General features: G+C 42.0%; 1 protein-coding gene across 2 annotated transcripts in view; it reads left to right on the forward strand.

Moving 5' to 3' along the window:
- The window catches only part of ATG5 (autophagy related 5), a 91,420-nt gene that overhangs the window by 15,904 nt on the left and 62,839 nt on the right, over nucleotides 1-12,677 (forward strand). For both annotated transcript variants that reach the window (XM_075268171.1, XM_075268173.1), the window contains exon 5: nucleotides 2,322-2,484. In XM_075268171.1, coding sequence (XP_075124272.1) covers nucleotides 2,322-2,484 — 163 coding nt within the window. The remainder of the gene's footprint in view (nucleotides 1-2,321; nucleotides 2,485-12,677) is intronic.

Genomic DNA, 12,677 nt, shown 5'->3' on the forward strand with positions numbered 1-12,677 from the left:
ATTTTTATTGCACTCCAGTAACAATGTGTTGTATGTTCATTTGTCTATGGGCAGTTGACTTGTAGTTCTTGACAGGTTCAAAGGGAAGAAATCTATTTTAGCTTTGTTGCCTTTACTTTAAGAGGACCTTTCACCACTTGGGGCACATGCGGCTTAATACACCGCTAGAAAGTCGACAGTGCGCTGAATTCAGCACACTATCAGCTTTCCTGTTCTGAGCCCCCGGTGAAAAGCTATCAGTACCGTAGCTCTTCACTGTCAGAAGGGCGTTTCTGACAGTCAGTCAGGAATGCCCTTTCTCACAGTAGCACCTATAGCGCTGTACTGTGAGAGCAGTGAGGAAAGCCTCTCTCCCCTCCTGATAGTGCTTGTCCATAGACGAGTACTAAGGGGGGGGGGGGGAATCGGGCTGTTGCGTCATCGCCGGGCGATAAGCAACAGCCCTCTCAAAGTACAGAGCAATAGACGCTGCTGTGAGGAGGGGCGTTCCTGACTGACTGTCAGAAACGCCCTTCTGACAGTGAAGGGCTACAGTACCGGAACTGATAGCTCTTCAATGGGGGCACAGAAAATGAAAGCAGATGGTGCGCTGAATTCAGCGCACTGTTGGCTTTTTAGTGGTGTATTATACCGCATGTGCCCCAGGAGGTGAAAGGTCCTCTTTAAGCAAAGCTGATCTAGATGAAAACATGCACAAAATATTGAGCACTGGCAAAACCCATGGTTATTTGCAGTAAAATCTATAACTTTTCACAGGGTTCTGCCTTTCATACAGTTGAGGATACACAAACCACTTCAAATAATACAGGGCATTGGAGTCAATAAACCAAACTTCTGACTTCACTTGTGACTAAAATAGGGGCCTAAGATTGAAGTGTCATGACATGGCTAGACTTGCTTATTTTCCTATTCTGATGTCCAAATTATTATAGAATTATATTTGATTTTTCTATTTTGCCAAAGTTAGAGTTTGCACATTTCAGTGGTCCTGCCATTGCACTTCTTACTCTGCCTCAAAAGCCCCGAATTAAAGCCCAGAATTATCATTAAAGTTCTTTATCTGAAAATGCAGAGGTCTACTGCGATAGATCTATTGCAGGAGTGCTCACACTTTTTCAGCATGTGAGCTACTTTATCTGACCAAAGGATAAGATATACTACCCACTTCTTGTGGGTGGGGCAGGGTGGGCCTGTGGGCGGGGCTGGGACAGGCCTGGGGGAGGAGCGTGAGAGCAGGAGACAGCGGTGTTCAGGGATCCCCGCTGTCTGCTCGTTCACAGCGCAGGCTGAGAGTTATCTCTGAACACTGGCAGGCTGAGGCTGCGGCAGCCCCGCCTTCCAGTGTCTGGAGATGACTCTCAGCCTGCGCTATGAACAAGCAGCACCCCGGCTCCCTTCATCCCTAAGAGCGGGGAGCACGTCTTCCCCTGGAGCTGCTGCTGCCCGGCCTGCAAGTGTCCGGAGTGCTTGTTCACAGCGTAGGCGGAGAGTCATCTCCGGACACTTGCAGGCGGGGCCTGCAGACACCGGGGATCCCTGTTTGCATTCCGTGATCGACGTATTGGGCACCCCTGATCTATTGGGTACACAAACAGTGCACAATTGTTAAAGGGATTGTCTAATCGCTGCAGGTCTAGCATGTAAACCTTTAGGTGAATAACTAGGGTCACACATTCTCCTCCGCTTGTCTCTGTAGGTGGAAATGTGATATAAAGTGGTGACCATCCAAACTAAGTGCTATCCATGTAACAGGAGCAGGAGTTGATGATATTCAGCAGCTTTCTGACTTGGTTCATGGAAGTTCAGAGGGTTGTACTTTTTTTTTTTTTTTTTTTTAAAAAAAAAGGACCTATTACTATTTCTACCAACTCCAGCCTTTCCGTAGGTATAATTGACATGCTTCGATTTACAAAAACGCAAAAAAATTTTTTGTCACCTCTTGTTTATTTTGGATATTTATCTGCAATGTGTGGATGGGATTAGCTAGAATCCCATCCACTTTGCAGGAACTGTAAAACCCGGCACCAGAATGGGACCCTGGCCTTCAAGAGGTTTGCAATTAAAAAAGTTACGTCACTTTGTGAAGCGCTTATAGTTTACTTTGCTCAATAAAAACAACAACAAAAACAACACACTCCTTTGCTATTAGTTGTGTGCTTTGCAGATGAAATTGGTGCTGAAAAAGGAATACACATAAATACATAAATCGTGGATTTCTCTATTTTATTTTGCTGTGGAGATACAGACACTTTGTTAGCTGGTGTAGGCAAAATCTTTATTGGTAATATACAGATCACTTGTTTACCTTCCTTTTATGACAGAATTTCCCATCAAAAGACCTTTTGCGTTGCCAATCCAAAGATGTGATTGAAGCACACTTTATGTCATCTGTAAAAGAAGCTGATGCTTTAAAGCACAAAAGTCAAGTTGTAAATGAAATGCAGAAGAAGGACCACAAACAACTGTGGATGGGTTTACAAAATGGTATGTATTCCACTAGAGATGTTTTTCCTCTTATCACTTCACCATAGATATAAGCATTTTAGATAATTTTTTATTTTCTAAAGGTGAAAAACATTCAGACGGAAGCATAATTTGGCACATATCACATAAAACTGAAGCTTTCACTTGCTTACTAGTGGATACAGTGATAATTCTGTGGTCTGTTGTTTAATAATCCAGCATAGAACTGTAGTATGCAGTATTTAGTAATACCAGAAAAAAAAAATCCTAAACAGATGGACCATTTAAGAACTTCCTTAAAAGAGGACCTTTCATGTCCTCAGGCACAGGCAGTTCTATATACTGCTAGAAAGCCGTCAGTGTCAGCTTTCCCGTTAGGTGCCTCGGGGCTAGACATATCTCTGCCCACTGTCAGAAGGGCGTTTCTGACAGTCTAACTGGGCTGTGAGGAACGCCTCTCCTGATAGTACTCGTCCATAGCGCTTTACTGTCAGAGGGGGCGTTCCTTACTGCCCAGCGATGACTCTTATCTGTGATCCCAGTTTTATATACAGTTAGTATATAAAACCGCAAGTGCTTGAGGACTTGAAGAGCCAGTTCATACGTGAAAACCGCATGGCGATTTTTTTGGTCTGGAAAAAAACGCTTCCTAATTAGGAAGTGTTTTTTTGACCTTGAGGTGTTTTTTGGAGCGGTTTCTGGTAAAAACGACTTCAGAAAACGCCAGGCGGTTTTTCCCTGCTGGGCACTGAATGGACCGTAAAAACTGTGACGCGTTTTCTTGTTAAAAAAACAACGCAGTTTCCGCCTCCCATTCATGTCTCTTGCCTTCCTTAGGCAGAATCCGCCTCAAGAAAGGTCATGTTGCTAGCGGTTTCCATAGACCACCATTGTGAGGGGGTGGATTATGACGTGGATTCCGCGCCATAATCCGTCTCCTCTGTGCCCGTGTGAACAGGCCTGAACGTTTCTCTTTTTAAATCAAACAAATAAGGTATGTCCACACAGGATGGATACGCTGTAGATTTTTCCACCACGGAATTGCAGGTGGGAAATCTGAAGTGTTCACAGAAACAGTAAAGGGGATCTCATCCACAAGCTGCCAAAAATTCATGTGGGAACAGACCTGCAGTTCACATTTTAATCAGCATCAAGTCAACTCATGCTCTGGTTTGCTCTGCTGCGAATGGAGAGGTGGCGGTATATTTACTGCAATGGGTGTTCTGATCGCAGCACTTGCTGCGGCACTATTTTAAAGGGTTTATTCAGTTTCTAATATTGATACCTTATCCTAGTAGGCAACCTTCGGCACTCCAACTGTTGTAAAACTACATCTCCCAGCATGCATACTTGCTCTGCTGTTCTTGAAACTCCCATGGAAGTGAATCGAGCATGTTGGGGGTTGTAGTTTCACAGCAGCTGGAGTGCTGTAGGTTGCTGACCCCTGAATTATAGGCCATCAATATTAGATCTGCAGGGGCCAACATCTGGGGCCCCAACAGATCAGCAGTACTAGAGGATACACCATCAATATTAGAAATTGGATAACACCTTTAAATAGAAGTTGTGGACCCTTGTATTTGGAGACAGGTGCATATCCCATATGTAGGACCTTTTTGTCTTTCACACACATATGGTGTATCCTGTGAATATTTCATAACTGTCCCTAAGAGAAGACCCCTTTTAAGCAACTTTTCAATAGTCTTTATTGATAGTGTCCGTGTTTTTTGCATATTGCTTCTATGTATTTATACTGGGATGGTTGCCATGTCTATGGTTACAGCCTACAAACAAAACGCTGTGTAGTCTACCTGCAGTCATTCCTTCATTCAGAAGTAGTATCAGCTAAGTTTGTGTCTTAGAATTACAATAGGGAATCTTCATTTTTCTATGAAAAATAATCAGCATATTTCAGCGAATTTGCCTGTCATTACATTGGTTTTGTAGATATAGTAAATATAGCTACTTCAAACGGAAACTTTCTAAAGAATCACAACTTTTCCTTTTGAAGAGGCTGTGTTTGGGTGTTTGCTTTGTGATCGACTCTTTTCATGGCCTCCTTACACCTCACATTGTTTTTGGCTGTGTTACAATATCAGTCTTTATGGGCAATGAATCTACGACTGTGTAACACTTTCACATGGGTCACATCTTGACCTTTTCCACACCCTAGCAGAAGTGCAAAATAGAGAAAATTATAAAAATGGGCCAGCTGCTGGGTTCCGAGAAGCTTAATACGGTGAAAGCATGTGGGCTTTGGGTGGCATTTGGTGTCTTACATCTGCTGACAAACAATGACTCAGATGAGTAGTGACCTCCATCTTTCTGTTGCAGTATGACAGGTTATATGTTTCCAGGTGCAGTAAAGAAACATGCTAAAAAAAAGTCATTGTAATGGTGGTTTAACCTCTTTAAAGTATCAAACACCCATTCTAGCCGATACAATTCATATCTGTAAGAAAATATCTTTTCAGTAATGATTTGATCAGTAAGGCTTGTCACCAATATTGTATGAATGTCTCCATTTCTTTGTTTTTAGCACTTAACACAGTTTTACCCATTTTGTCATTTAGCACATCTTTGTCAGATTGTGGGTGAGTTTACGTTTGAATTTTTCTAAGGCCCAAGTGCATATTCACTCGGCTGTGTAAAAGTACTTTTTTGTGCACCTGAGGGTAACCTATTTTTTTCATGGATCCTATTAATATTATAAATGTGAAAGTTTGTGGGTTTGTGTGTTTGGATGTTTGTTCCTCAATCACGCAAAACCCGCTCGACCGATTTGGCTGAAAGTTTCCACAAACAATTGCGCAATAGGCTACTTTTCGTCACAATAGCGCACATACGTTTGTGCCAGGACCCCCACAAAACCCAAACTCACACCACCATCTCTGCAATCTCACACACTTTGGACCATAGCAAGCCACAAAATTCATATTGCCCTCTACAGCCTAGCCCCTAACCCCACACAATCACATATGCATATACTTTACCACTTTGCCCCTCACCTTAACGATACTCCAGGAGGCTCTCTTTAACACTCCGGAGCAGCCATGTTTGCTGACCCCCACCGCTCTGACAATCCGCGACACCGCCCACCCATGTCAATACCCCTAGGCGGTCTAATAAATGCAAAAAAAAAGTTTAAAAAAAAGTAAAAAAAAAAAAAAATGAAAAAAATAAAAAGGATTAAAAATTCAAATCACCCCCCTTTCCCTAGAACACATATAAAAGTAGTTAAAAACTGTGAAACACATACATGTTAGGTATCCCCACGTCCGAAATCGCCCGCTCTACAAAGCTATACAAATATTTTTCCTGTTCGGTAAACGCCGTAGCGGGAAAAATGGTCAAAAGTGCCAAACCGCCATTTTTTCACTGTTTTGATTCTGATAAAAATTTGAATAAAAAGTGATCAAAGCAATAACATTTCCCCAAAATGGTAGAACTACAAAGTACACCCGGTCCCGCAAAAAAAAGACGCCCTATACATCCCCGTACTCGCACTTATAAAAAAAGTTACGGCTGTCGGAATATGGCGACTTTTCTAAAAAAAAAAAAAATTTTTAACACAGTTTTGGATTTTTTTAAAGGGGCCAAAATGTAAATAAAACCATATAAATTTGGTATCCCCGGAATCGTAACGAAACACAGAATACAGGGGACATGTCATTTTGGTTGCACAGTGAACGCCGTAAAACCAAAGCCCATAAGAAAGTCGCAGAAATGATTTTTTTCTTCAAATCTACCCCATTCTGATTTTTTTCCCTGCTTCCCAGTACATTATATAGAATAAATAATGGCGGCATCATGAAGAAAAATTTGTCCCAGGAAAAATTCAGACCTCATATGGCTCTGGGAGCGGAGAAATAAAAAAGTTATGGGGTTTAGAAGGAGGGGAGTCAAAAATGAAAAACGAAAATCAAAAATTGCCATCGGCGGGAAAGGGTTAACTTCAAATACTTCTGTCCCAAAGTCACTATGTAAAGTTTCTCACAACACCGTATAGCAGCTCAAATACAAATTAACTTCAACACAAAAGTCTCACGTATTCTCTGAATTACAGCAAAAACAAGATACAAAGTTACATTTCATATCCCATACCTTATACACACTACGAAAACCTTACCCACGCCTGTATATACCCACTGCTACAATCACCGCAGACGAAGTCGCGAGTACCAGCTAGTTTCTCATAAACTTCAATCTATTGAGGGATCAGTGAAAACTAGCACATGGCTTTTGAACCCCGTTGTATGAATAAACACTGATCTCAGCTTCCATGAATTGGGTCGTGTCCTATCCACCTTGCTCATTTCACTTCCATGAGTGTCCACAGACTACTAGACAGAAGTAAGATGCGCTACACACGTGGACAAAATTGTTGATACCCCTCGTTTAAGTCCCAGAAATAACTTGAATCTGACAAAAGTAATAGATAAAAATTCTATGAAAATGAACAAATGAAAGTCAGACATTGCTTTTTGCTTCAACAGAATTAAAAAAAAAAAAAAAAAAAAAAAAAAAAAAACTCTTGAAACAGGCCTGGACAGAAATGATGGTTCTCTTAACTTGATATTTTGCTGTACAACCTTTTGAGGCAATCATACGATTCCTGTAACTGTCAATGAGACTTCTGCACCTCTCAACAGGTATTTTGTCTCACTCCTCATTTGCAAATTTCTCCAGTTGTCTCGGGTTTGAAGGGTGCCTTTTCCAGGCGGCATGTTCCAAAGATGCTCAATAGTATTTAGGTCAGTGCTCATTGAAGGCCACTTCAGAATAGTCCAATCGTTTCCTCTTAGCCATTATTGGGTGTTATTAGCTGTGTGTTTTGGTCATTATCCTTTTGCAAGACCCATGACCTGCGACTGAGACCAAGCTTTCTGACACTGCGCAGCACATTTCTCTGTAAAATCCCTTGATAGTCTTGAGATTTCATTGTGCCCTGCACATATTCAAGACACCCTATGCCAGATGCAGCAAAGCAGCCCCAGAACATAACAGAGCCTCCTCCATGTTTCACAGTAGGGACTAGTGGTGAACCTAGCCTCTCTGCTGCCTGAGGCGGACGATCAAAAGACGACCCCCCCCCCCCAACTCCGGTATGGAGGGGGGGGGGTGTTATGGTTCATCTTTTGATCATCCGCCTCAGTTAGGGGGTGGGGGGGGGGTGGGGGGTTGGGGTTGCTAGCGGTAACATTACAATAAATACAATGCAATAATATTTTGTGCAGTAATACTCACAGAAGAAGTCTTCCCACATTTCCCGTCTCTTCCCTTTGGACGGCCATGACCACTTTTTCCAGCTCTGATTTGACTCTGAAGTTTGTAACACAGACATCTTTGACTCCTCACTTATCCACACATCCAACCCATATATATATATCTATCTATCTATCTATCTATATCTATATATATATATATATATATATATATATATATATATATATATCCCACAGCGGCCTATGTTATGCCACACAGTGGCACAATAGACTATAGGGCATAATAGAGGTTGCAGGGGGGCCGCTGTGGGGCATAATAGAGGTTACAGGAGCCACAGTGGACCCTTCAAGCTCTATTATGCCCCACAGTTGCCCACCCAACTATTATGCCTTACGGTTGCACACCCATGAACTATTATTATACTCAGGGGTCTTTTCAAACCCCCGAGTATAATAATCGGAACCCCAGGGGAGGTGAAGGAACATAATAAGCAGTGTTACTCACCTCTTCGGGATCCGATGTTAATCCTAGCAGGATTTGGGCCTATATGGTTATGTCCCAGACATCACTTTGTCTGGGATATTACCATATAGGCCCAAAGCCTGTGGTAGCAGAAACAGCCTGTTGCCATACAAGCCCAAAGCCTGTGCTAGCAGTAACAGGCAATTACTACTAGCACAGGCTTCGGGCCTATATGGTACTGCTAGCACAGGCTTTGGGCCTGTATGGTAATATCCCAGACTACATGACGTCTTGGACATTATCATATAGGCCCGAAGCTTTCTAGGATTCACATCGGATCTCGGAGAAGTGAGTAACACTGTTTATTATGTTCCCTCACCTCCCCTGGGGCTCCGATTATTATACTCGGCGATCTGAAAAGACTCCTGAGTATAATAATGGCAGTAGTGGGATTGAGGCCTTGCCCGGGCAGGCTCGGAGAGGTTGGTAAATTTTTCCGACCTGTGCTGAGACGCAGAGGTCTTAACCAGCGTACAAGAAGGGCCACTCGGGTTGTTTTAAGAGCGGCCGCTCTCCTGCGTTAGTTTAGGCAAAAAAAGTAAAAAGAATAATCCTCCGGCGAGCCGCCTGAGGCTGACTCCTCACCTCGTCTCATTAGAGTTGAGGCGCTGGTAGGGACAGTGTTCTTTTCGAGATATGCTTCATTTTTCCGTCTGTGAACATAGAGCTGATGTGCCTTGCCAAAAAGTTTGATTTTTGTCTCGTCTGTCCATAGGACATTCTCCCAGAAGATTTGTGGGTTGTCAACATGTAGTGTGGCAAATTCCGGTTTGTCAGTTTCAAGTTATTTCTGTGACCATCGTGGGTTTTTCTTTCATTAAACGGGGGTACCAACAATTTTGTCCACGTGTGTATGTTGGTCCATTTTGTGGATCAGATATTCCCATGGGAGTTTTTGGCTATGTGAAAATGCGTGCAGTCTGAAAAAAATATTTCCAACTTTTAGTTTCATAATAAAATGATTAATTATAATATACAGTTATGAGTTACGTAATGATTGAATTAGATGTATAATTTGTTGCACATTTACTTTTATTTTGCTTACTTATATAGCCCCATCAGATTTCACAGTGCTCACAATCTAAATTCTCGATCAGTGTGTCACTGGAGTTTAGGAGGAAACTAGTCAAACATGGGGAGAACACACAAAGTCCTTGCAGATGTTGTCTTTGGCCTGATACAAACTGAGGACTCCAGTGCTGCAAGGCAACGGTGCTAACCACTGAGCCCATTCCTAGGAATTCACGTTTCTTAATGAATGCTAAGACTTTCACTGATTCTGACTGACCATGGCTTACCTATAGCCCAGGTGGCAGCATTTATCATATGTCACAAGCCATAGTAAGCGGCATCCATAAGGCACATGAATAGACCAAACCATTTTCCAAGCTGCTCTTTAACACTCACTAGTTTATCACCTTTAAGACTTCTAAACTAAAGTACTAGCGGTTTGCTAGTATGGGATGTTTTGTCACATCTCAGAACTGTTGACAGACTTTCTAACAGAGCGTATGAAATGTTCTTGAAACATACAGAACAGCTTATGAAACATCTTTCGAAAACTTTCAAAAGCTAATTTGGATCTCTCAGCTATTTGCAAAAGAGAAATAAGAACAGCTAGTGAAACCAAGATAGCATGTTCTTTTCAGTTTATTCTTATGAAGATCATGAAGCACATTTTCGTTCACATGTGATATTTTCTGATGTCTCAGTGAAACACTGTCAATGACCACAAGAAAAGAAAAGAAAGTACCATTTGTGCTAACTGACTCTCAGTACACTGCCACATCTGCTGCTGCTCACTTTGAAACTGGTGGACAGTTTAAATTTGGGCTGAAACAGAGAGAAAACATTTACATTTCTATAGTGTCTGTCTATAGTGTCTGCGCCATTCTTGGTATCCATGGCACAATTCATTTACTTCAGGTATGAAATAATATAAAGAAAAAAGTAACAACTTACCTTTTACAGGTCCACCCTACTGCAGGCTGTACCCTGGACCCCTCTGTTAAATGTCTCTAATGATGTCTCTTTAGCATGCTTTACCTGTGCCATCTGCCAGTGATAGGCTGTGACCTGAGCACCAATGTCATCAGAAAATATCACTAAGGACTCGTGACCTGGGGATCAGGCTGCCACTACTGGTACAGAGAAACTAATTCCAGACAATAAGCCAATTACTTTAATTTTTTATTTTTTTTGAGTAGTTAGACAACATAGAAAAAATTGGGCATGGTGAGAATTTTGGATCTTTAGTCTTACGGTGTTAAATTGTGTCTCTGTGTTTGAAATTCCAGGTGCTTCAGTGTGATATTGATTTTTTTATTTTATTTTTTTTTTTAGTAAACATTGTGACATTATAAGCCAATTATGTAGTCTAGGATGTTTTTCAAAAAAAATTTCCAATTTTTTTTTTTTATCTTTATTTTGTAAATCAACAGTGCATGTGATATTAGTAAATTTAAAAAGAAAAGTTTCTTTCTCACATTATTTCCCTTTCCTTGTGCTGCAGTGATCACTTCTTCCAATTCCATTTTCACGTCTATACTCCAATAGCTCTCGTATACTGATGGAAAGAGATGGAGACGTGCCTAAAGCTTAAAATGACTTGCCTCCTTTCAGACAACAATATTTCTGTAAGGAGATAAGTATGTCACTTGAAGGCTCAACCTCCTTTCCTTTCTTCTGTCTGTCTATGCGCTAGCGAAGTAACTATCATAAGTGGTTTCAGATATATTGATTGAATTGAGAAAATGGCAGGAGAAAGAAGCATTTTTCTTTACTAAAATACACTCACCGGCCACTTTATTAGGTACACCTGTCCAACTGCTCGTTAACACTTAATTTCTAATCAGCCAATCACATGGCGGCAACTCAGTGCATTTAGGCATGTAGACATGGTCAAGACAATCTCCTGCAGTTCAAATCGAGCATCAGTATGGGGAAGAAAGGTGATTTGAGTGCCTTTGAACGTGGCATGGTTGTTGGTGCCAGAAGGGCTGGTCTGAGTATTTCAGAAACTGCTGATCTACTGGGATTTTCACGCACAACCATCTCTAGGGTTTACAGAGAATGGTCCGAAAAAGAAAAAACATCCAGTGAGCGGCAGTTCTGTGGGCGGAAATGCGTTGTTGATGCCAGAGGTCAGAGGAGAATGGCCAGACTGGTTCGAGCTGATAGAAAGGCAACAGTGACTCAAATAGCCACCCGTTACAACCAAGGTAGCCAGAAGAGCATCTCTGAACGCACAGTACGTCGAACTTTGAGGCAGATGGGCTACAGCAGCAGAAGACCACACCGGGTGCCACTCCTTTCAGCTAAGAACAGGAAACTGAGGCTACAATTTGCACAAGCTCATCGAAATTGGACAATTGAAGATTGGAAAAACGTTGCCTGGTCTGATGAGTCTCGATTTCTGCTGCGACATTCGGATGGTAGGGTCAGAATTTGGCGTCAACAACATGAAAGCATGGATCCATCCTGCCTTGTATCAACGGTTCAGGCTGGTGGTGGTGGTGTCATGGTGTGGGGAATATTTTCTTGTCACTCTTTGGGCCCCTTGGTACCAATTGAGCATCGTTGCAACGCCAAAGCCTACCTGAGTATTGTTGCTGACCATGTCCATCCCTTTATGACCACAATATACCCAACATCTGATGGCTACTTTCAGCAGGATAATGCGCCATGTCATAAAGCTGGAATCATCTCAGACTGGTTTCTTGAACATGACAATGAGTTCACTGTACTCCAATGGCCTCCACAGTCACCAGATCTCAATCCAATAGAGCATCTTTGGGATGTGGTGGAACGGGAGATTCGCATCATGGATGTGCAGTCGACAAATCTGCGGCAACTGTGTGATGCCATCATGTCAATATGGACCAAAATCTCTGAGGAATGCTTCCAGCACCTTGTTGAATCTATGCCACGAAGAATTGAGGCAGTTCTGAAGGCAAAAGGGGGTCCAACCCGTTACTAGCATGGTGTACCTAATAAAGTGGCCAGTGAGTGTATATGTCCAAGGTTTCTATTAGCATCTATATCATTGGCCCTACATTTTTCTCTGGCATGAATATATTTAATATATACACTAGTGCCTTATTTATACAGTATATATTTTGTAGTGTCTCACTTCATGCCTACACATGGGAGGCTCCCCGCAATATGTGAACAGGGCCTTAGATCCAGGGGAAACACACTGTTTACATCTTACAATATTCAGATCAAAGCAAAGAAAATGGAAAACGCCTATATCTTCTTTTTTACTAGTTAATTCTTACTACGTATATCCTGTAATCTACAGGCGATATTCCGGAAGTGGTATTTGGGTGTAGCTGCTGCTGCGTATTATTGCAAAGGGTGAGTGAGGGAAATGACTCCATTCGGTGAACCAACTGACATAGCCTGCAAGTAGTTATCCAGTGATAATGCCTGCTGTGTTATTGAGGATCTGGAGGTCTGTCCCC

Source organism: Leptodactylus fuscus, chromosome 3 (genome assembly GCF_031893055.1).
Source record: "Leptodactylus fuscus isolate aLepFus1 chromosome 3, aLepFus1.hap2, whole genome shotgun sequence".
NCBI classification, from domain to species: Eukaryota; Metazoa; Chordata; class Amphibia; order Anura; family Leptodactylidae; genus Leptodactylus; species Leptodactylus fuscus.